This window comes from Pipistrellus kuhlii, unplaced genomic scaffold, assembly GCF_014108245.1.
Source record: "Pipistrellus kuhlii isolate mPipKuh1 unplaced genomic scaffold, mPipKuh1.p scaffold_m20_p_13, whole genome shotgun sequence".
In the NCBI taxonomy this organism is placed as follows: domain Eukaryota; kingdom Metazoa; phylum Chordata; class Mammalia; order Chiroptera; family Vespertilionidae; genus Pipistrellus; species Pipistrellus kuhlii.
Genome location: NW_023425438.1, coordinates 36,866,174 through 36,891,376, shown reverse-complemented (window position 1 = coordinate 36,891,376; position 25,203 = coordinate 36,866,174). Strand labels below are relative to the sequence as shown.

The 25,203-nt window shown below is 52.2% G+C and overlaps 1 protein-coding gene across 22 annotated transcripts in view; it reads right to left on the bottom strand.

The window, feature by feature from the left end:
* Positions 1–25,203, bottom strand: part of DYSF (dysferlin) — a 195,560-nt gene that overhangs the window by 105,551 nt on the left and 64,806 nt on the right. For 13 of the 22 annotated variants that reach the window (XM_036435666.2, XM_036435678.2, XM_036435674.2 and 10 more), the window contains 9 exons: positions 24,895–24,998; positions 16,362–16,430; positions 16,189–16,232; positions 11,361–11,443; positions 5,373–5,414; positions 3,515–3,630; positions 2,920–3,033; positions 1,130–1,307; positions 438–562 (listed from right to left, as the gene is read on the bottom strand). In XM_036435666.2, the coding sequence (XP_036291559.1) occupies positions 438–562; positions 1,130–1,307; positions 2,920–3,033; positions 3,515–3,630; positions 5,373–5,414; positions 11,361–11,443; positions 16,189–16,232; positions 16,362–16,430; positions 24,895–24,998 (875 nt within the window). The remainder of the gene's footprint in view (positions 1–437; positions 563–1,129; positions 1,308–2,919; positions 3,034–3,514; positions 3,631–5,372; positions 5,415–11,360; positions 11,444–16,188; positions 16,233–16,361; positions 16,431–24,894; positions 24,999–25,203) is intronic. The other 9 variants (XM_036435676.2, XM_036435684.2, XM_036435686.2 and 6 more) reach the window with 1 other exon arrangement.

Here is a 25,203-nt window from a genome sequence, read left to right as displayed (position 1 = left end):
CGATTCTGGTCAAGGGCATGTACCTGGGTTGCGGGCACATCCCCAGTAGGAGGTGTACAGGAGGCAACTGGTCGATGTTACTCTTTCATCAACATTTCTAGATCTCTATCCCTCTCCTTTCCTTTCTGTGGAAAATCAATAAAATATATATATATTTTAAGAATATTTTTTTAAAAAAAGAATGAATGAGTGAGTGAGTGAGTGAGTGGGTGCCAGGCTGTCCCGCTCCTCGCTCAGCCCCTCTCGGCTCTTTTCCGGTGCCGTCTTCTCCATCAGCCTGAGGGCTCCCGGCATCGTTCTCACCCCCTGTCCCCTCTTCCCCCACAGCCTGGGCCTGTGAGGACCCAGGGCCCCGGGCACCATGGCGGTCTGCGGGCACAGCTGTGTGTGAGCGTGTGCGCCCACCGCAGCACTGTGGGCTCGGGCCTCTCACTCACCAGCTGGTCCGCGATCCTGAGCAGCTGGTTCTGTGCCTCGATCCTGTGGCTGATGTCTTCCCAGTAGGATGACAGCACCACCACGGGCTTCACGTTGCCCCAGGGGAGGTAGTAGTAGTGGCAGCCTGGCGGGACACAGAGGGCCGGGGGCTGAGCCCGGGGTGCGGGGCCGGGGGAAGGGGGGAGCCCGAGGGTGGGGTGGATTCAGGCCCCGGCTCCCCCTCTCCACAAAGAGCTCCGGGGTACACACACGCGTGGGACAGTGCTCCCCAGAGTCCAGACGAGGCGCCCACACTCCCCCTCGGTGCTGAGGACAGCTGATGCTCTTCCTGGGGCTCCTTCACGCAGCAAAGCGGGGGTGGGGGGTGGGGGGGTGCTGTCTGAAGGACGCTGGGAACCCGCATTCTCTGCATTCTCTCCACCAAGCCCCTCAGCCACCAGGTGACAAATGACGCCATGGGTGGGAATCAAGGCTCACGATGGCCAGCTTGGGCAGGCCAGTCGGTGGGTCCTGGCAGCAGGGACCCCTAGAAGGTGATGGGGGAGGAGGCACAGGGGGAAGCCAGCAGAGGGTCCTCCGCCCCCAGCAGGCCCTCCAGTGGGCCTCTGGCAACTTCAAATGGGAGGCAGGACGCAGGGCCCGGCCCCCGTCCGGGTTCGGGGCTCCCTCCGGGCCCCGGCTCCGGCCTCACCGTCGAAGACCGCCCGGCTGTACTGGGTGGTGGAGGCCAGCGGCAGGCAGGTGTTGTCGAACTTGTTGCCGTAGTTGCCGATGCTGACCTCGAACTGAATGGCATCGTCCACATCCTGCAGCATGGAGGCGGAGTAGAAGGCGGCGAAGAGGGAATACTTGCGCCTCCGGAGGTACTTCTGGAAGCAGAGGGGGCGGCCAGGGGGTCACCGGGAGGAGGGAGGGGGACACGGGGTGCCGAGGGGCCACGTGCCTGGCAGGCCCCGGCTGTGGCCGGCGCCCCGTATGAATCCTGGCCGGACGGACGGGTGGCGAACGGTCCAGCGAAGCAGCAGCGCCCGGATTGGGTTACGAACCGAGCAAACTCATTCCAGGCCTGTGTGCTTGGCCACGCGCCTCGAAGAAGGGTACGCCTCCACGGCCATGCTGCTCCCTAATCCAAACCAGCAGCCAGGGCACCACCACCCCGAGGGGCCCGGTCTCCTGCCTCTGCTGTGGGCTCTCGGCCCACTGCTCAGGGTCCCCCCGCACCAGCCAGCCCTGCGGGATCCACAGGCCGCCACGGGCTTGGGACCAGTGAGTCCCCCGGTCCCCTCAGGACATCAGGCCCAGGGCTCTATCACAAGGACCCAGGTGACCAGCGGAAACCAGTTTGGCTCAGTGGACAGAGTGGCGTCGGCCTGCAGACTGGAAGGTCCCGGGTTCGATTCCGGACAAGGGCATGTACCTGGGTTACGGGCACATCCCCAGTAGGGGGTGTGCAAGAGGCAGCTGATGGATGATTCTCTCTCATCGGTGTTTCTAACCCGCTATCCCTCTCTCTTCCTCTCTGTAAACAATCAATAAAATATATATATATTTTTAAAAAAGAACCAAGGTGAGTGTGCAACCCCCTTCGTGGGAGGCAGAGAGAAGAGGGCCCCACGCGAGGGTGTGGATCAGGTGAACAGTGGTAACAGCTAACCCTGGTTGAGTGCTTCCTGCAGTGGGTGTGAATTAGATCCTCACAGCACCCTGACGAATGTCATGATCACCCCCATTTCACAGACGGGGGAACTAAGGCCGCTGTCAGGCCGTCAGGCCAGGACAGAAGCAAGCGCCTGCTGACGACAGAGCCTGACCAGGCAGACTCCACACCGCGGCCTCTTAGACACAAGGCCCAGCTCTCCCCCTCGTTGTTCCTATTCATTGGAGCCTCAGTTTCCTCATCTGTGAAATGGGGGTGCTAACGGCAGTCATCTCATGGGCGCCGGGAGGACTCGGGGACATCGGAGGGTCACCAGCACAGTGTCTGACACACAGTGAGGGCTTCACACGTGTGAGCTATTCTTACATCACTGTCACTCAAGAGCCTCTCGGTTCGTATGGAGCTTAGACTTTTAAAATGCTTTCCTTCGCCGAAACCGGTTTGGCTCGGTGGATAGAGCGTCTGCCTGCAGACTGAGAGGTCTCGGGTTCGATTCCGGTCAAGGGCATGTAGGGGGTGTGCAAGAGGCAGCTGATCCATGTTTCTCTCTCATCGATGTTTCTAACTCACTCTCTCTCTCTCTCTCCCTTCCTCTCTGTAAAAATCAATAAAATAAATTTAAAAATAAAAAAATAAAAATAAAATGCTTTCCTTCATCTTTTCTGAGTCTCTGAACATTCCTCAGGGAGGCAGGATAGCTGGAGGGTTACTCCCACTTCCCAGCGGAGGCACGGAGGCCCAGAGCGGTGAAGGCCTGTGAGCGTGGGTGGAGCCGAGCCTCCCTCCACTGGGACACCTCCAGGCCAGCCCCCCTCACGCCTCACCTCCACCCGGAGAATGTCGTCTGCGGAGAGGTCCTCCACCTTCTGCTCGCAGTGCTCCACCAGCTTGGTCTCCAAGGACAGCAGCACCCGGCCTCGGTAGGCCACACCTTCCCCCTGAGAGCGGAGGGGGGGGGGGGGGTCACTAGGAGCAGGGGCGCGGAGAGGAGGAGGAGGAAAGCGGCCTGATCTGGCCCTCAGGCTGCTCTTTCCCAGGCACCAAGGAGGTCCCTGAGCCGCCCCGTCACCCGGCAAGTAAGGAAGTGGCCCAGAGAGTCTGGGTGACAGGCCCAGCCTCCCAGATGGTCAGGACCAGACTCCAACTCAGCCAGAGGGGAGATGAAGCCTAGACAGATTGGTGGCAATGGGGTCGGGGGGGAGGAGGGGGGGAGAGAAAGACCTGGGCCCCTCTGGGGCCAGGAAAGTGGGGCGTCAGGCTGGCCCTGAAGGAGAGCAAAAGCGAGAGGAGCGGGAGGGAGGAAGGGGCCGGGATGGAGCCAGGCAGGAGGAAGGCTGCTTGCAGTGCAGGTGGCCCTGGTACCGCCAGGCCAGGTGGAAGACCTGGGCGTCTGGGGAGTGTGGGGTCTGGCGGACTCACCCTGCCCATGTTGAGCTCTGCATAAGGGTCCGGGAAGCCGGTGAACTCCCTGGGGCTGCCGTAGAGGTTGACATAGCAGGGCCCAAAGGTGGGCAGGAAGCCCAGATGGTCGTCCGCTGGGGGAGGAGGGGGCAGGCAGGGTCAGCGGGCTGGCCACCCTCGGGCCTGAGCCCACCCCTGGCCTCAGTTCTCACACAGGCCTGGGGAGCGGTAACAGGGACAAGAGCGCCATGGTCTCTTCGGCGTCCCTCTCACCCTCACAACCATGCCGAGGTGCGGACATGTGTGTTATTTCTATGACCTCGTTTTATAGACGAGGAAACTGAGGCCCAGGGATGCAAAGGAGCTGGTGACTCCAAGGTGGCATGACCCAGAAGGATCTGAGTTCAAAGTCCATGCACCAAGCCAGCACGTAAATCTGGGGCCAGGGTGCTCTCCTGCCCCCTCCCCCAGGCCATCCCCCTCCTTCAGCACCTCCCCCACCCATCCCTGAGAGAGGGAGGCACAAAGGAAGCCCCGGAACCTCAGGAGTGGAGAGGCCATCTCCAGGGCACCAAGGAGCGGGCCCAGCCAGATCTCCCCCCACAAGCAGCCCCTGGCACATGCCTTCCGCCCCTGACACAGACCCTAAGGGCCCTGGCAGCCCCTCCCGCTCCCTCACTGTGCACACTACCGCCTCCCGGCGGCACAGGCTGGGGGAGCGTTAGGAGAACTGCACTAACGTCAGGGGAAAGCTCGTCTCAGCATCCTTTCTGGCCCTCTTCTGCTCCTGTCATCACTTTCCAGCTGGCAGCCGTTCCCCAGGATGGGACCTCCCTGGCTGTACCCTGGGGATGTTGGGGGTGGAGGCTGGGGTCGGGGAGGGGGGACAAGAGCTACCTGGGGTGCTCCAGTCCGTACAAGGAGTAAGGGGGGCTCAAAACAAATGGCCTCGGCCACGAAGGGCTGGAGCCAGACCTGAGCTGAGATCCCCGAATCCCAGCCAGGGGTGAGACGCTGGTGGGGGCACAGGCTGGGGGCAGGGACGGGGCTTGAGAAATAAGGAATTCCTGACCAGAAGGCAGGAACAGCATGCCTCCCCCAGAGCCAGGGGCCCCCCTGTGTCCATCTCCACGCTCCCTCCCGTCGGCACAGATGGGGCTCTGGCACAGTGACGGGGTGGGAGGCCCAGGCGACGGAACACGGGCACGGCTGATTGTTTGTAACCATCGTCTCAACGAGGAGCTCCCTTTCAGATTTCAACTTCGAGAGTTTTCAGCTCACCCTGTCCTCCTCCTGGTCCCCAAGATGTCCCCTTCCCCGCCAGGGACACCCCTGCAGGCCCCACCTCCTCCCTGCTGGGAGAGTGGGTTCATTTGAGCGTCCGAAGGAGCCCAGCAGATTTGAGAGGGGGTTTAGGGAGTGGGAGGTAACTGCCTTTAAAGCAATTCATGTATTCAATCAAAATTGAGAGGTACAGCCGAAACCAGTTTGGCTCAATGGATAGAGCGTCGGCTTGGGGACTGAAGGGACCAGGGTTCGATTCCGGTCAAGGGCATGTACCTTGGTTGCGGGCACATCCCCAGTAGGGGGGTGTGCAAGAGGCAGCTGATCGATGACCCTCTCTTATCGATGTTTCTAGCTCTCTATCTCTCTCCCTTCCTCTCTGTACAAAACCAGTAAAAAAAAAATATATATATATATATATATATATTTTTTTTTTTTTTTAAATTGAGAGGTACAGTCAAAGAAAAACTAGGGGACCCTGGTGGAGAACCTCAGACCCACGTCAGGCAAGTCAAAACTTCCCGGCAAGCAGCACCCTCCTCCCTCCAGCAGAGACCCCAGGCCCACCCCTCCTCTTCCCCACAGCACGTACTGTCCGAGGCTGGAGGAGGCTTGGCCACACCTGCAGGGTCCTCTGAAGCGTAAAGAAATGGAAAAGGGGTTAGGATGGGCATGGCTCGGAGGAAGTGTGGTTACGTGAACGGGGATGTGGATGGAGAGCTGGCAGACGGACAGAGGGAAAGACAGCTCCCGTGTGGGAAACAGATGTGGCCCAGCCCTGCTGTGAATTTATCACCAACTAAGTCATCAAGGAGCCCTCCTGCCCCCAACACAAGCCAAACACAGCCCCCAGCACCCTGGTGAGCCCTCAAGTCCCGCCCCGCTGGTGTCTGCCTGCACGTCTGCGTGCTCTGTTTGCCAGTTGAAAAATTGGACCCAAAACTTGACTCGATACATTCGAGAAATAACACAGAGAAGAAAATGTGCTTTTCCACATTATAGCCAGAAAAGTGAGGGAAACGAAGTACAGACACAAAGAAAGGGTGGGGGGAGCACGAAAGGGCCAGAGCCAGGCAGCCAGGCACACCCAGGACTCCACCCAACAGGCAGGTTGACACCGGGGACCCAGCGCCCCGAGATGCGGCATTTCAAGGCACAACATCTCCATCTAATGGCCATTTTTAGTATTGCCACTGAGGGCACCGTGTTGCATTTTCACAACTTGGGATCTGGCTTCGGGCACCTGCCTGTGCAAGTGAAACACACTGACAGACACTGTCCATTAGCTAAAGGTTCCCCACATTTGGGCATGGCCCTCAATGCTGGCCAGGGGTGTATAGAAATAAAAGGAGCTGGGAAGGAGATGCTCTGGCAAACTTCCAGGTTCTTGGAATCCATCCCTCACGTCTAGGCAATTATGAGATGCCCCCAAAAGAGTGAGCGCCCCTCAGCCACCTTCCACGGTCTCCTCTGATGTTTGCCCTTTCCCATGCTCCTCCTCCAATCAGCTACGTCAGTAGTCAGCAAACTCATTAGTCCACAGAGCCCAATGTCAACAGTGCAATGAATGAAATTTCTTTTGAGAGCCAAATGTTTTAAACTTAAACTTCTTCTAACGCCACTTCTTCAGAATAGATTCTCCCAGGCCGTGGTATTTTGTGGAAGATCCACTCTGAAGGGGCCAAAGAGCCGCATGTGGCTCGAGAGCCGCGGTTTGACGGTCACGGAGCTAAGGATAACTTAGTTTGGGGTCATGGCCAAGCCTGGGGATGTGGATGGTGAAATCGTGATTATTCTCATTCACTGGTCACCCTTCCCTATGGCTCTCCTTAAGAAAAATAATGCCTATGGCTGTTTTTCCATGGCGCCATGACTGCAGGTAAGAGCCAAGCGTTCAGATAAACGTTGTGGAAGGAGAATGAGCAGACACACAGAGAGAGGGTGTGTGGAGAAGAGGGGAGTTTGGAAGTGTGGATCCAAGGACAGGGCTGACCTCTGAGCACAGAAGGCAGCCAGGAGGGCGAGGCCGAGCTCCAGGGGGCGGGGGACCCAGCCCCTCAGCTCTCCCAGCCAGGCCTCGGCTAGGAACACCACCTGGCAGAAGTCAGCTGCAGAAACCACAGTTCATGGCCATGTCCACATCCACAGGCACAGGTTCTCGTCAGCAGGGGAGCTTCCAGCAACAGCGAAAGGACCCACAGGGACCCGGCTGGAGCCCCGAGGAGACCAGTGGCCAGACACACACACACACACACACACACACACACCCTCGCCTGGAGCAAATAGATTCCGTTTTAAGCTCCTTCCAAAGGATCACAAACAGGCCCAGCCAGTTATCCGGGTCTAATAAGGCCACTAACAAGGCCTCGGTCATACTTCCAACCTCCATGTGCTGGGAGCAGAGACAAACTCCCCTTCCCACCCACAGACTGACTCTGGATCCTGCCTGCAAACCAGTGCCCAGCCCAGACACAACTGTCCCCTAAACTAAGGTGACCAGACGTCCCGCTCTTGACGGGACAGTCCCGATTTTTAACAATTTGTCCCGCGTCGGGACTTTTTTAAAATGCCGCGGGACGCGGGACAAATTGTTAAAAATCGGGACTGTCCCACCAATAGCGTGATATCTAGTCACCTTACCCTAAGCCCACCAGCCCGTGGCCGGGAGGACTCAAAGGGAGGCTGCAGAGTAGCCTGTTTCCCAACGGAACCTTTCACCACTTCCTCCATCCATTCGTGTTTTTGTTCAGCAGACCAGCCCAGGCACAGCGCTGGGCACTAGTAGGACAAAGCCCTGCTGACAACGTGGGCCAGTGATTCCTAACTTGGGGGCAGGGTGCTAGGGCTCCGGGGGTTGAGGACCACCCCAGGGCCTCCCCCCTGTGCCTGCAGATAGCTCATAAAGTCAAGGGCAGAGTGGCCAGGGAAGGCACCCAAGACAATGCCTCTATTGAGTCCTCATCACTCTTCTGCCAAAACACCAAGGGTTCCGGCGTGTTTTCCCTCTTTTCCCGGACCAAGGAAGCCCCAGAACACGGAAGAACACTCCCAGTTTTGTGGCCCGAGCAGCCAAGCCCAACTCTCTCATCTGGGGAAGCCCAGGGGGACCAGAGTGGGGCCCTCCCAGCCCAACGAGCCACACATCACAGCCCCGGACAGGCCCCGGGGGCGTGGCTGCTGGAGACGCTGAGGGACACCCCGCACACCCACGGCTTAGCTGCCAGGCAGGAGGAGACACGGAGACACGGAGAACTGCTGGGAAATCGTTAACATCTACGTCCCAAAGACAAAATGAAAGGAACGTCGGATTTCCTCGCTGTGGGAAAACTGTAGGGTACAAGTGCTCCTTACGTAGCGTGGGTTTTCGAACATATAACATTGTAAGAGAATCTCTGTAGGTTTCACGGGTCTCGTGCGTCTGTTCCCTTTTAAAAGAACTGCGGCTCTCCTGGCCGGTTTGGCTCAGTGGGTAGAGCGTCATGAGCCTGCGGACTGAAGGGTCCCAGGTTTGATTCCAGTCAAGGGCATGTACCTTGGTTGTGGGCACATCCCCAGGAGGGGGGTGTGCAGGAGGCAGCTGATTGATGTTTCTGGCTCTCTATCCCTCTCCTTTCCTCTCTGTAAAAAAAATCAATAAAATTAAAAAATTAAAAAAAATAAAAACTGCACTCTTTTCCAGAAAACAAAATTTTTACTAAGTGCAGGGTCCAAGGAACTCTGCAGTGTGCCAGGCAAACTTGTGGGCAGAGGGCTTAAGAAGCTACTGTTAGGCCCTGTCCTCGCTGGGAATAAACACGAAAACAAAAACTCCTGGTTGGACCAAATCATCTGGTGAAGCATGAGGCAGGGAATACAGAGAAAGAGCCCGTTTTCGCCGCCCAGTTCAGTGTGGGTTTTGAGAGCAGTGGCAACATAAAGCACCGTGCATTGCCGTGCCATAAGCCCCCCAACGCGAAGGGAAGCACAGAGAGCTGAACAGAAAGGTGCGGTGGCACCTTCTGACACGTGGGAGGAGGTTGGCAGGGAGCGAGGCAAGTGCGAGCCTCCAGGGCCTGGGCACGGGCCGTCTCTGCGGGAAGGGGCACCAGAGCAGCCGGGCAGAGGGCTCCGGCGTGAGCAGCACCTATAACCCCTTTACTGTCACAGAGATCGAGCTATTGAACAGCTCCCGGGAAGCGGGGGGCTGCTTGCGGGAGATTCTCCTTTAATTCCAAAACCATCTGTGGGCACCGGTGGTCAGCCTTTGAACGCCTCCCTGAACCACACAGGATTGCCCGGGGCCTGAGCGCCATCTAGTGGCCACGTCGGCATCTTTCTCGGGTTTCCATCAAAATAGTCACCATAACCCTGAAAAAAAGGTCAAGACCATCGTCACCTCCAGAAGGAAGCCTGTGGGGAGCCAGGGACCTACATACACCATGGAATACTATGCAGCTGTAACAAAAGAGGATCTCTTACCCTTGAGACAGCATGGAGGGACCTGGAGAGTACTATGCTAAGCAAAGTAAGCCAGTCAGAGAAAGACAAGCGTCATATGATCTCACTCACATGGAGTCTAATGAACAAAATAAACTGTTGAACAAAATAGGTCTAGAGACAAAATAGGTCATAAAAGCATGGAGCAGACTGCATAATCTCAGAGGTGGGTGGGTGGTGGATGGTGGAAAGAGATCAACCAAAAACTTGTATGCATATATGCATAACCCATGGACACGGACACCGACAACAGGGTGGTAGCAGGAGGCAGGGGCAGGCTAGAAGGGGTTAATGAGGGAAAAGGGGGATATATGTAATACTGTTTAACAATATGTTTTAAAAGAAAACAAGCCCCAAAACACATCTAGTAATTTAGTAAGGGATACAGGTGGTATTTCCAAATGTAGGGAAAAGACTATTCAATATACAGTATAGTGTTAGCATCACCAAAGGACGATTTTGAAAAATAATAATAATAATGTTAGCTCCTTGCCTTATACACTAAGGGAAAATATAACAGATTTGGCTACATAAAATTTTTAAATTTCTGTTCATCAATAACTATTAAATGGTAACATAAAGCTGACAAAAATTAATCCGAATCAATGATAGGAGAAAGTACACATACAGAACTCTTATAAAACAATGAAAAAAAGACAAACATACCACCAGAAATTTGGACAAGAATATATGAGCATACAATTTATAACAGGATATAATAGAATAAAGTATATAAATATATTTTATTATTAAAATATTTTTAAATTTGCCCCGACCGGTGTGGCTCAGTGGTTGAGTGTCGACCTATGAACCAGGAGGTCACGGTTCGATTCTCCTGGTTGCAGGCTCAATCTCCAGTGTGGGGCATACAGGAGGCAGCCGATCAACGATTATCTGCCATCAATGAATCAATGATGTTTCTATCTCTCCCTCTCCCTTCCTCTCTGAAATGAATAAAAAATAAATAAATAAATATATAAAATATAAATAAAATATTTTTAAATCTGCATCGGTCAATTTCATCAGTTTTCAATGAAATGAAAACCAAGCCAACAATGAAATTCACCCATCAAACTAACAAAGTTCTGTTTTAATTTCATTATTTTGCTCTGTGTTGGTGAAGGTGCAGGAAAAAAAAAAAAAGTCTGCAAGTGATTAGAATGTAAATCAGTCCAATCTTTTTGAAAGGCAATTTTTTTATATACCAAAAGCTTCAGAATGTTCAAATCCTTCGACACAACAATTCCACTGCTCACTGCTAGGCATTCCTCCAAAAGGAAAATTGTGAATTAAATAGTCAGCTACAAAAATATTCAATATAAAGTTAGTTGTTTATAATGTGGAAAAATTAGAAAATACCTAAACAATTCAACACTAGCTAGTTAACATGGATTTTGGTACATTCCTATGGCGAACATGAGTATCCATTTAGAATTATATTGTAGAAGAATATTTAATAGCAAGAATAAACATCTATGCTGTATTGCCAAGTGATAGAAAGTAATGTTCAAAACAACTAAAAAATTTTTCAAAACAATGTTTATCATGTACATAGGTACATACATGTGCATGTATGTGTGTAAATATATACATGCATGTGGGTGTACATGCATACATACATACATATAGAAAGGTTCCAGAATACCAAGTTAGTTCCTGTCTGGATAGAGGGTAAGCTGGATACAAGGTAGGCTTATGGGTAATTTCATGGGTAAATGTTATAATCTTCTTTCAGATGGTTTCTTTAGCATTTTACAAAATGACCATGGACTACTTTTTCACAGACCAATGAAACGTATTTCAAAGGAGACGCTGTGAGAGCACAGTCGGCCAATACTGAACCCTTGGGTGGTCCGCCCCATGTTATCTGCAGGAGGGAACTGTCCTCTCTCCCATCGGAGGTGCATCCCTCCCTCCCGCCTCCGCGGGTGGAGTGTCCTAAGTGTCCATAAGCCCCTCTCTCGTTGGTCAGAGCTTGGGAAATGGACAGAAAAGACTTAAAAGACTTTTCTGCAAACTCTCAAAACTAGAGGTGTAAGATGGGCAGGGGTGGGACGAGGGAGAGCGCGGGGTACAAGAGGGCAGAACAGAGGGGGGGGCTTACCTTCTATTTCTCCTCCGGGAGCAGAGATCTTCGACATACTCAGGTAGGTGGTGGCCACGATGTCATTGTGGGTAAGGCGGTCCCTAGGACAGAGGACAGAGAGGGCCTGAAGAGGGGGAGACTGAGGACACAGCCCACCCAGCAGGAAATGGCTTTGGCTGTCCATGGTGAGGGGTCCCAGGCCTCACACTGGATAGTTCACTGGAGGCTGATAATCCCAGGAAAGATGAAAGTGGGAATAAAGTGTTGCTCAAGCCAAAACCGGTTTGGCTCAGTGGTAGAACATCGGTCTGTGGACTGAAAGGTCCCAGGTTCGATTCCGGTCAAGGGCATGTGCCTTGGTTGTGGGCACATCCCCGGTGGGGGTGTGCAGGAGGCAGCTGGTTGATGTTTCTCTCTCATCGATGTTTCTAGCTCTCTCTCCCTTCCTCTCTGTAAAAAATCAATAAAATATTTTTTTTTAAAGGTGTTGTTCAAGCCTCCTGAGGTGGAAACTAGTCCGTTCCACAACCATCAGCACCATTAGCAAGCCAGCAGTGGGCTGCCCGCCTGGGTGTCCGTGGGAGGGCGCCAGACCCAGACCCTGGGAGGGCCAGGCGCCAGGAGCTCAAGAAATATCCAGACCCAGGAAAAAACAAGTAACCGGCAAGACACTACCTCCAAGACCACGGTCTTAAATTAGCCCATTTAAGACCGTGCACTATTCCTTTTTGTGCTTTGGGGAGAGGGGAGATTTGAATATATTTTTATTGATTTCAGAGAGGAAAGAAGAGGAGAGATTTGAATATATTTTTATTGATTTCAGAGAGGAAAGGAGAGGGAGAGAGAGAAAGGAACATAATGATGAGAGAGGATCATTGATCAGCTGCCTCCTGCACACTCTACACTGGGCATCGAGCCCGCAGCCCAGGCATGTGCCCTGACTGGGAATCAAACTATGACCTCCTAGTTCAATGTCGATGCTCAACCACCGAGCCACGGGGCCTGGGCCACTCTGTGACAACACACTTTCAACCTCCTTTATCCCTCAGGATCCTCACGTTGGCCTTAAAACTGAGACTTAGAACCAGGAAGGTCCTTGTCCAAGGTCAGCCTGGGAAGGAAGGGCAGAGCCAAATGTCCTGCCTCCTGCTCAGCGTGCCGTGGGGACCTTCCCAGGAGGGCGGCTTCTCTCCTCCCAACCAGCACAGGGGACGGGGGTGAGAGTTCCAGGAGACTTACTGATTGGTGAACCCATGAGCCACCATGTCCTGTGCAGACCCACACCTGCCCGTTTGGGGAGAACTCAGATTAATAGCCGGTATTTGCTGAGCACCTGCTGAAAGCCAGGCACTAGCTAACGCCCTCCCGGGCCCCAGCTCACGTCCGCACAGCAGTCCTATGAGGTAGGAACTACAGTCAGCTCCAACCTCAGAGGAGAAAGCTGAGGTTTAGGAGATCAAGTCATTTGTCAAGATGGCAAAGCTGGCATTTGCACGGGCTATGCCCGACATTTGATTACAGCAGCCTGCCGCTTCCCCGTCAGGCCACGCCAGGGTCTCTCCATCCAGTGATGCGGACCCCCAGGGGACACTTGGCAATGTCTGAGGCGTTTTGGGGTTTGGAGGGGAGGCTGTAGAGAGAGGCCCCGGTAGCTGCTAACCATCCCGCAATGCACGATATAGAGTCTCCCACATAAAGGAGTCTTCGTGCTGAGGCTGAGGAACGCTGGACTGAGCAAGAGTTCTCTCCTTCTGGAAGTTTCCAGGGTGCATCTTTCCTGGGTTTGGTTTGTTTTTTTAATGTTTGTGGCCTGAGGCCCTCTCTCCCAGCTTCCCGTCCTGTGGCCCCGGGCGCTTCAGGCGATGATACCCTGTCCCTGTGACAGACACCTGGGCCTGGTGACTCTTTCCTCTTTGCAACCTAAACCCCACCCGGCTGCTCCCTTCCTTCCTCTTCATATTTCCCGGGAGGGGATTCAGCTTGGTTCTAACTTTTTCCACCAGGGCGGCAGCTACACTAGGAAGAGTGGATTGTCAGCACTGATCTTTTTTTCTTTTTCTTTCTTTCTTTCTTTCTTTTTTTTAATATGTTTTATTGATTTTTTACAGAGAGAAAGGGAGAGGGATAGAGAGCTAGAAACATCGATGAGAGAGAATCATCCATCCGCTGCCTCCTGCACACCCCCTACTGGGGATGTACCCGCAACCAAGGTACATGCTCTTGACCGGAATCAAACCAGGGACCCCCTCAGTCCGCAGGCCGACGCTCTGTCCACTGAGCCAAACCAACCAGGGCTAATCTTCATCATTTCTCCCTGAGAACAATGCTGACACAACCTGGAAAGTTAAAGTTCCCTTTGTACAATACAATGGGATTATTGACACCAGATCACCGACAGAGAGTCGGGGGCGCTTTTAAACTGCCTCCCACGACCAGCCTGGCATGATGAGGGGAATCTGTGGTCTTACTGACCCTGCTGAGGAGGCGAAGGGAATGGGAAGAGAAGTTTTGTTTTTAAGGGGGCCAGGGCCGGGTAATTTGGGGGGGAACGGGTATTTTTGATTGAAAAAGAAATTCTTAAAGAATCAGACTGATTAATTTGCCTCTCAGCATAACCATTATGGCTTGTCTCAGTTTCGGTTTTTATAAGGGAATTACTTGTATCACATGATCTAACACATCTAGGGGAAATAATGAACAACATAAATGGATGAACAGAAACAAACCCAGAGACAGAGAAGCACCGATCAGAAGGAAGGTAGGGGAGGGTGGGGGAAAGGGGGAGAGATCCACCAAAGGACTTGTGTGCATGCATATAAGCCTAACCAGTGGTCATGGACAACGGGGGGGGGGGGGCGGCGGGGCGGGGCACGGGGGCCGAGGGCATACGTGGGGAAGGGTTTGGTTGGGATGGAAATGGGGCGATGAGGACAATTATGTGATATCATAGTCAATAAAGAAAATTTTTTTTTAAAGAATGGAATAGAAGTTTACGTTACAGAGAAAAGGCCATATGGACTAGATCATATTTCCAGGACTCAGGTAGGAACACAAGTCGATCTGCATTTTCTGGGAAAAAAGCACTGCTCTGGGTAGGAACTTACAACAGCAGGATGCTTTTCTGGCCAGAAGTTGGGTTTTTGGGGCTTGGGGTTGCTTTTGGAAAATACAGCAAGTCTGAAAATAGACTCACAATAAAAATGCCGCTCCAACCCAAACCAGAGACGCAACCACCAGATTCCGTAATGCGTTTGGATTGTGCAGTATGCCGACGCCTTCGACACAGCTCACGGGGGCCGGGGCAGAGCCTGTGCCCACGCACACGGGGCCACCGTGCCACGGACACCCACGCACACATGCATCCACACGCATAGACACAGGCATTCACACGCACGGCCGTGCACAGCCCATCGCCCCAGGCAACCCAACGCACACACATGCGCACACGCGCTGCAACCGAAGATGAAGAGATCATCTGTGGACATAAAGCACGTCTCTCCCCCCAAACCGCTTCCCCATGGAACATACCGGCGGTCAGGGCCCCCGAGGCCTCTCCCTCCCCGCCCTCCTGGCTGCTCCCTTCCTCGCCTCTAATTCTCACAAGCTGTTTGCTTTGGGCCCGGGGAACTGGCACGCCACGGTAATGGCTCTGTGGCCTGGGGGTTTTCCCCAGTCTCTCATTATCCTCCTGCGGGGGGTGCCCTGGGCCCGAGACCAAAGGACAACACACTGGGAACCGCACGGCCGAGGCTTCTGGGGGCAGAGGAAGGACACGCTCTCCGTGTGCAAAGGCTGGTGGATGGGAGGCCCTGGAGATCAGGGTGCGGACCTCGAAGGGCCCTCGGTGTGCAGAGACCCCCTCCACACCAGCAGGAGGCAGCACAGCTGCTGGGTAAGCATGGGCTTTGGGAGCGGCCTGGCCTCAGCGGCTCTCAGCTGTCTCCTAGAGCAGATTGCTCACTCTCCGCCAGCCTTCCTCCTCCCCTGTAAAGAAGGAGTCAAGCCCTAGCTGGTTTGGCTCAGTGGACAGAGCATCAGTCCACAGATCGAAGGGTCCCAGGTTTGATTCTAGGCCATGGCCGTACCTCAGTTGCCGGCCCAATCCCTGGCCCTGGTCAGGGCATGTGCGGGAGGCAACCAATTGATGTGTCTCTCTCACATCGATGTTTCTCTCTTGGCCCTTCCCCCTCCCTTCCACTCTCTCTAAAACCGGGGAAAATACCCTCGGGTGAGGATGAACACCCAACAAAGGGAGTCAAGCTGAAGGTCAGGTGAGACTGTGCGTGTAAAGTGTTTGCTGGGCACGGCCTGGCCGATCGATAGTATCATAGGTGCTCAGCAAGTGGTGGATGCTATTCCTTTTCCAACGTGCCCGTGCGGCTACTGCCCTCACCTGCTGCAGGCCCCCAGAGGTACCCCCTTCTCAGCACGGGGCCCTCCCACCCCATTCTACCTGCCCAGGGGCCATCGCAGCCTATCCCCTCAGAAGCTCTGCTGTTTCAGCCTCTCTGCCTTCGCTTATGATCCCCTCTTCACTGAACACCCTCATCAAAACCCCTCCTCCTCCAGGAAGCCTTCCTGGCCCCTCCTGACCTCCGGGATCTTAGGCTCCTAGAGTCCTCCCAGTCCTACCTGGCCACCCTCCTGTCTGCCTCTGAGCAGGGCTACGAGTAAGCTTCCCAAGAATGGCCCACACCCCCCTCTCCTCCTCTGCCTGCCCCAGAGGAGACCGGGTCACCCAAAACACACATCCCACTGCGTGCAGATTGAACTGAAGGACCCAGTGAGCCCTGAGCACAGCCACTCCGAGGACAGCTCCCTCTAAGGACTGAGGCGCAGAACTCACCAGTCCATGATACGAATCCTCATTTTCTCACACATTGAGGGAAACTACAGAGAGAAGAGACACATGTCGGTGTGGAGTCCTTTTGAAGAACCAGGAGGCTGGGGTGCGGGTGGGATGCTGGGGAGGCCAGGAGCCTGGGGGCCCCGGGTGGGCCCACGAGGGCGGGGGCTCACCATGGCAGGCACCGTGATGCTCTGGTTCCACTGCGGGTTGGCCGTCTTCTCCAGGATTTTGCTGCAGAGCTAGGAGACACAGAGGTGGGTGGAACTCCGAGGGGACTCTGGACTCCCCTGGGGACCACCAGCCCAGCCAGCAGCCGTTCTCTGTCATCCTGGGCAGAAGGCCCTGTGTAGTGGGCTCAGACACAGGGAATCTTTGCAGAGACAAAGCTCCATGGTAAGTCAAACCCGGGTCTGGGGAATAGATTGCCAGAATGCCTCAACCCTTCACTCTCCTGCCTCCCATTATGGTCATAACCCTGACTGTGGGGCCCCTGAGTCCAGCCTGGCTTTCCCACGGGCCCATCACCTGCCCCTTTGGAGGACTGTGAGCCCTAGGAGTTTAGAGTTGGGTGGCGGGGGTTGGGGGGTGGTGGAGAAGGGGATAAGAGAGTTGAAGGGCCAAGCCAGGGCCACGCACCAGCATCTGAGAGTGAGAAGGAAATTAGGCGAATATACACACCCCATAAGCCACAGTCTGCCTCACATTAAGCCATACTCTTAAGACCTGGCTTTCCACAAACAAGAAACACAGTGGAGTGGAAATCAGATCCAAACATTAGCTCTAGCGCTCTGCTCTGCTCTGCTCTGCCCTTGGTTCCCTGAGGCAGCACCAGGCCCCTCAGCCAGCTCAGGGCATCCTGTGTCCACATGGGGATGACAGGCCAAGGCTTGATTTCAGAGCTATAGATCCTGGTAGGTTTGCATGTTCTAACAGTAATAGTTTGCATGTTCATAGTGAAATGCTTTTTTAGAGCATGCACTATGGGTCCTGCAGTGCGTGAGCATTTTACACGCATTATCTCCTTTAGCTGACCTAGATCCGGGGTTTCGGTCCCTTCATGTGACGATGGTGCAGTCAAGACTGCCTCTATCCTTAGTTCCACAGTGCCAGCCCCTGTCCCTACCCTCTCACCTCCCAGTGAGAAGAGCCCAGGCTGAGGCTGGGCAGGGATGGGTACCGGGATCCGGCCCTGTGTGATCAAAAGGAAAGAAGAGAGCCTGACCATCAGGCAAACAATAGGCAGCATAGGACACAGTTCTCAGGAATGGGTTTGCACAGGGTTGTAAAGCACAAAAAAGATGCCCAACCTCCCCTGTAATACAAGAAGCACAAATAAAAGTAATGAACTACCGTTTCTCATCCAGCAGATTTGTTTTGTAAAAATCCCTAAAGCCTGGCAGTCTTCTATTGGCCGGGCTTTGAGGGAAGCTCAACCATCACAGAAGGCAATTGGCTACAATCAAAATCACAAGTGCAAACACCCTCCTGCCTACCAGTTCTACTGCTAGCTGTTTATCCTAGAGAACCGCCTGCACATGTTCAGAAAGACATCCGCATGAGGTAATTTACAGCCCTGTGGCTTCTACCGGCGAACATGTGAAATAACGCATGTTCAAGGACTGATGGAATAAATGATGGCCCATCCCCGCGATGGAGTACCGTGCCGCTCTAAAAAGAACGAGGGCTGCTCTGTGTTACCAAACAACCTCCAAGTCATCTTATTAGCTGAAAAGCTAAGTACTGGGGATGTCACATGGAACACATAGACTAGAGTTAACACTGCTGAATGGTTCATTTGAAAGCTGTTAGGTGAGTAGATCGTAAGGATTCTCATCACAAGGGGGGAAAAGCATTGTTTTCATTGGCAGGACTCTATATAAGATGATGGATGTCAACTAAACTTATGTACATCATTTCACAATGTAAATCACGTCATTATGCTGTATGCCTCAAATTTATACGGTTCTGTGGTTATGTCTCAATAAAACGGGGGGGGGGATTAAAAAGCAAGGGGCGAGACAGCATAATGTGCAAACGTTTGTATAAAAGGGGTAAAAGCTAAGAATTTATGGTCAGATGTGCTTGCATTTGCAGAATAAAGCCAGAATGATGGGAGGGAGCTAACTGCAGTGCTCTCACCTGCAGGGGAGGGAAGAAATGCCGGACTGTCGGGTGAGGGCTGAGCGAGAAGGAGAGCTTTCATGATGGATGATAGAGATAGATAGATGATAGATATAGATAGATAGATAGATAGATAGATGATAGATAATAAAGATAGATGATGGATGATAGATAGGATAGGTAGATAGATGATTGATAGAAAGGTAGATAGATGGGATGGGTAGACAGATGATAGATGATAGGTAGATAGATAGGTAGATAGATGGTAGATGATGGGTGGAAGGATAGATACATAGAATAGATAGATAGATAGATAGATAGATGATAGATAGATAGATGATAGATAGATAGATGATAAAGACAGATCATGGCTGACTAGATCGCTTTACTCAACTGTCCTCCCTAATTTCAAATTAGCATGCCCCAAACTTTCAAAGGAAAAGGACTCTCTAACCAGACACAGCTTAGAGACCTGCCAGCATGATGCCTCAGCTCCTTGGAGCAAGAAGGCTCCCCATCTCCCAGGAGCAATGCAGGAAGTGCCAGACCTCCATCACGTGACGGGAAGCACTTCCACTCCCTACCCTGGCTGCCAATGGGATAACAGCTGGTCCCATGGCCACACCCAGGCCAGCTCTGCCTCTGGTCCTACAGCCCCAACATCCTTCCCGCACCCTTCCCACTCCCCACACACTCAACGGCAACACCAAGCTCTTCCTCCTCCTTCGCTCCTCTAAGCCTTTAAAACAGACACAAAACAAAAACCTCTTTTCCTGGATGATGGAGTAATTAGTACAAATGTTCTGGAGGGCTACCTGGCACCTTTATCAAATACTTAAAAATAAGCATGCCTTCTGACCCTGGTCTAGAAACCCCTCTATGGAAAAGCAACCAGAGTGGATGGAGATTCCAGTACACTGATTTATCACAGCATTGTTCATAAAAAAGGAAAACGACAGCAACAAAAATTATCCAAAAATAGGTTAATATTATGTAACATTCATTTAATGGAACAGTATGCAGTCACTAAGAAACTGTTTTCAAAGGCTATGCAGTAACCTAAGGGGTGGGAGGTAGGAAAGCGGTGTGCCGGATGGCACTGGACAGCTGACTCTCACTGTGGGTGGCAGTCACACGTTCTTTAGTTCACCAAGAACACAGAGTTAGCGCGTGCTGACCCACTGCTCCAGGGAAAATGCTGGGTTAGGCTCCTGCCAGCCTCTGTCACAATGTTTTTTGCCAACTAGTCAATTCACAACTTTCTGTTCGTGTAGTTCTGTTTAATAAATCTTGTTGATTCCTTAACATTGAATTCACGGTCAACAGCACAATCCCTCACGCTGGAATGAAGCGTTTCTAACATAGATTTTCTCCATAAGGCATGTCCCAGCCCTCCTGCACTTAGGAACACTGGAAAGCAATTCAGCACTAGCCTGGGACTGTTTTTAAACAGCGAAATCGCCAATAAAATGTGAAAAACGTGACACCAAGTAGGCCAAGAAGGGCCACTTCTTTACAGGCTGAGAGCTGAGATGGGAAGGCAGAGCCTCGGTTGCGAGGTTCCAGCTCGGCTGGTGATGTGCAAGCTGGCCAGCCCGATGTCACCGCCACCGGCACCCCTGCGTGAACGAACGATCGGGAAAGGGCCGTGAGTGCTGGCTCTGCGGGTACAAATACATTTTAGCGAGAAGGCGAACTGGCAAATACAGAATCTGCAAATAATGAAAATCAACTGTAACTGGATCTGATTGTTTCCCAGAGATAGAGTGGGGTTGACGCCAACAGGAGAGAGAACTGCAGAGAGGAAAACATGGCACAAATGTTCACAAGCGTTGTCTGTAGGGTGCCGTGGTGTACAGAAATGCAGTTATCCTTTTGTTTGTTTTCCTTGGGTTTCTCTGATTATTTTCTTTTCTTTTTTTTTCTTTTTTTTACAATTAATAAGTTTTATTCTTGCATTTAGAAAAAAAAAATGGTTGTTTTAAAGTTTCCTGCTCTACCCTCCAAGTATCTACACACACACACACACACACACACACACACACACATCTCTCTATCTCTATCTCTATCTCTATCTCTATCGCTATCGCTATATCTCTAATCTATCTTACTCCCCTAGTAGCTCAGCCAAATCAGGTAAGCTTCACATCTTAGATAATAGTGCCATCAAGTGTCGATAAGTGGAAATGCAGAGTACCCTGCTGAGGTGGATGGGTACAGAGAGAGGACAAAACCCCAGGTCGGTTCAAATTAGGCTGTAATTAATGAGAAAAAAATGACACGCAAGCTGACAGAGAGAGAGAGACAGGCAGAATGAGACAGGCAGTGAAGGGAGCAGAGAGTGTGGGGGAGGCTGCGACGAGGTGACAGTGGGGAGAGGGGAGCACAGAGGCCTGGGGGGCCCCAGGCTAAAGCTTTCAAGAGGGAAAGTCTCAGCTGGCTCCTCTGTAATAAGCCCCTTCCTTCCAGAGGGAAAGTGGAGGGTGCAGCTTCTCACACCAGCCCGGCCCCCAGTCGGCTTTACCTACACCAGGTTCCCTACCTCCCTCAGACATTTGCACCTGCCTAGAAAAAGAGCCCAGGGCCAGCCGAGGAGAAGACCTAGGGAGATAAAGATATTGACTGGGACCCAGGAGCAACCAGGAGCCAAAGACAGCTTGGTCTTGGCTGTAACCATCATCAGAGCATCCTACCATCCCTGAGAACCATCTCAGGAGTTTCTGATGCATCTAATTGGAAAAACTGGTCCCAGTCCTTAGAGGAAGTGTCCAGCAAGACGGTCCAGCAAGCCTTCCTGCCTCCTTGCCCCAGTGCTCCTGAAGGCCAGAAGAGGGCATCAGAGCCTGACCCCAAACCCAAACTGCACTTGGGGAAGGACCCTGACTGTGAATGAGTTTAGAGTCTGAGTTACCTCTCCCATGTACGTTTGCACTGAGACCCTGTGTGAGACTAGAGGTGGAGGAGCCAGCTGGAAGGGGTTCCCAATGGCCAACTTCAGGACGGCTCCTACATCCCCCCAAGAATGACTGATTTGAACACATAGAATTATGGGAATCTGCCATTTGCAATCCCAAGAACATGACTTGTTCAGGCAAAGGAAAGCAGGATATCCACACAGCGCCAAGATATCACCCACAGATTGCCTGCAAACTTCTAAGAGGAACGTGCACTTTGACTAGGGAGAGATCTGGAAACACCACCGTAACTAAGTAATCAAACAATCATCACCAACCTTGGGACAAGCTGGCATTATCGCTTCCTGGTGTGATGCTATCTGATGTATGGAACCTCCTCTATGACACCTTCCTGCCAAAGTATTTCCTCTGAATCTAATCTGGTCTCCAGACCTAACTTTCCGTTCACAGGAAAGTCACCGGCCAGGGGAACTAGTCAAACACCAAAAGGAAACAAGACAAATCCGATCATAACAAATGTCCTGGGCTCTTCCAAATGTCAAAGTAATGGGGTGAGAAAAACAGGGTGAGGAAGTGTGAAAGACGCTTGTAGGAGAGACTAAGCATAAATTTCATTTGGGGGATAATCAGAGAAAATTTTTATATATACTGGTATCTAAGAATATTTTTTAAAAATAATTATTAATTTCCTATGTGTGGCAGTAACACAGTCATAGTAGGAGATTTTGACATTAATGGATAGGTCTTCCAGACAGAAAATCGACAAGAAATGGTGGCACTAAGTGACACACTAAAAATTAGATGGATTTGGGAACGCAGATCCGTCAGCCACTGTGAAAAGCAATATGGAGTTACCTCAGAAAATTAAAAATGGAACTGCCCTATGACCCAGCGATTCCACTTCTGGGAATTTATCTGAAGGAACCTGAAACACTGATTCAAAGGAATATATGCACCCCTCTGTTCGCTGCAGCGTCGGGGTAGGGGGTGAGCATCTCTTTAGAGAGAAAGTAAATGCCCAAAATGTTAACAATTGTTTCATCTAAGCAGAGCCCATGTCAGTGGGCACATGTTCACTAAACCATTATTTCCAAATTTTCTTTAGGCTTTAAAACATTAAATGAAAAAAAAAAAAAAGCTTTGTTTATACATAAGAAAAAACATGTGTGTGTGTGTGTGTGTGTGTGTGTGTGTGTGTGTTGTTTTGTTTGTTTGTTTGTTTTTTTGGGGGGGGTCAGGAAGGGCACCAGGGTGCACAACATATATATATATATTGTTTATACATAAGAAAATAAAACTAGAAATATATCCACTGAACATGAACTTTGCATAGTGCCCTATGGATAATTTTATTTACTTTTTTCTGTATTTTCCAAAATTCCTTGATAAATATGTTCATCAATAACAAAAGCAGGTAATCTGAACATCAGTTAGACGGTGAAGGAAACATGCATATGCAGGGCCTTCCAAAGTGCTGTGAATGGGAGCCCACACCACCTCCATCGCCACCCTTGCCTTGTAGTGTTTATTATTCACTTTTAAACCTTCTCCAATTGTCCTAAACGCCTGTTGCCTCTGGAGCAAACGGGGAGCCAGCTGCAGGGCCCCGCCCGCCATCCACCTTGCTACGCTGCCCTCTCCTCTGCCCTGTTCCAAGTTCCTATTAATACCCAAGTCACCCGACTCAACCCTCCCTGCCCTGGCAGAACTCTTCGAAAGGCTGGCAGGACCTGGGAAGATGCTGACCCCAACCTTGGAACTCCCTAAAGCTGGCACAAAGCTTAGCGGCTCCTCTGCAGAGTCCACTCCCACCTGATAGGTCCTTTTTCCACATCCCCAGGCCTTTCCGCCACCGTGTCTGCTCTGAGCTTATGGAGTAAATGAAAGTGGGCTCTCGTTTCCCCACAAGTCAGAGAAACAGATTCTAACAAACATGGGGACAGGATGCATACGGCGCAGTGGGGCCTGAACTAGTCCATCAGACCTATGGGGGTTTTGGAAGCTGGACATTGAAAGGTGCAGCACCTTTTTGTGGGGGGGGGGGGGAGTCAGGAAGGGCACCAGGGTGCACAGGCATGGGCAGAGGTGAGAGGTGTGACCCGTAGGAAAATGAGAGACAGGCAGGGCAGAGAGAGAGGGCACACGGCTCTGTGTGAGCTGCAGGCAATCATACAAATGAAGCCACTTTAAACTGAGCCAGGGATGCCGTGCCAGCAGCCTTGCATGTCTTCGAATATCTGAAACCCTGGAATCTGAAAGCAGAGCAAACTCAACTGGCTGGGCCTGAGCAACCTTGTGCCCCAACACACGGATCACAAACATAACAAGAAAGCAGCTATTGTGGCTGCTGGACTGGTAACTGCCAATCTGCGTCCTCTGCTATGCCATCTGCACCAACAGAAACACCTCCTTCTGTGGAGGTTACTCTCCCCTTGCCTCTCTCATAAACACTCTGCATGCCTTTGTCTCCTGATCAGAACATTATGTGGGCTCCCGTCTAAATCAAAGCTCCCCAGTCATTCTTATGGATCTCAAATAAACGTTTGTTCGCCTCTCACTTTGAAAGGCCCTTTTAATTTTTAAGTTAATAATATCCACACAAGGGAGCCTCACCCAACTCAGTGCCCCCAACCAGCCCAATAGGGGCACTCCCACAGAGACTGTGTGGGCCAATGTTGACCACGATTGACTGGGCAGGACCTGGTCAGCCAGGTTACAGATTTTCCACTTCACTGTACACACAGGGCTACCTTTTAGAGGAACTATTCTGGTGACTTTCTTTGGGGAGAAGCTGAACATGAGCTGTGGGACAGAGAGAAGGGATGGGCCTCAAGACATGTTGGAAGTCAGGGCCATGGGAGGCATAGTTGGTGCAGTAAGGGTTGAAAGGGGGGAAGAACTGACGCAGGTCCACGTTTTCTGCCTTCCATGGCAGTGCCTGGTGAGGATGGAGGCTCCCAAAAGTGAGCAGGATGAGGCGGAAGATGACTCTTTGGAAAGGCCCAAGAGGCAGTAGATAGAAATGTGCAGAAAGAGCCCAGGAGGCATGGGGCTGAAGGGAGGGTCAGAGTTAAACAGAGCTGTGGGAGTTCTCCTGTGGAGAAGGGACATCTAAAGACTGGGCATGGCCAAGGAGAGCCTGTAGCCTGGGCAAATGCTGGGGGCTCCATCCTACGTGAGGTGGGATGGAGCAGAAGTCAACAGGGACGAGAGCAACAGCCCTGTCTCTGGGCAGGAAGGTGGGCTTTGAGGAAGAGGGGAACGTCAGAGAGATCCAAGGGCCCCCTTCCAAGTGGCCTTTCTCTGCCCAACTCCCACCACAAATTTTTAAAAATAATCACTATGATGTCTTTGGATATTTTACATATTCTTTAGTTTCCCTATCTTTATGCCTTCATATCTAGTTTTCATGCAACTGCTTCATTTCTCTCCAAATAGTCTAGTAGGCACCCACTATCCATCTGTCTGCCCCGTGTCCATCCACAAACATGTGCCCGTCTCAGAGACCCCAGCGCACCTATCCACCTGCGTGCGCTGCTGCCCAGAGAGCCAGGCCTAGGACCAGCCTCACCTGTGCGCACACGCCGCTAATGGGCGTGGCCAAGGGCAGCCCATCCGCACCACGCTCCACCCTCCCTGAGCATCCTCGCACTTCTTCGCTCCTTACCATTCTCCCTGCGAAGCTGACCTCCATGAAGGGGTCCACCAAGTTCTTCTTGTTGCTGTCAAAGCCAAAGAGCTGCTTCACGTTGTCCATCACGGCGTCATCCACTAGAGAGAAGAGAAGGACACGCTGGTCGTTCACTGCCCACCTGTGCCCCGCCTCCAACACACACACACACACACACACACACACACCCAGTCTCCAGGTGCTCTTGGCAAAGACAGAGATGCCGAGGCTCCCGCTCAGCCCAGGGTCTCCAGGTGTGAGGGCGCCCAGGAAGGAGGATGCCCCGAAATACTTCCTCACCCAGCC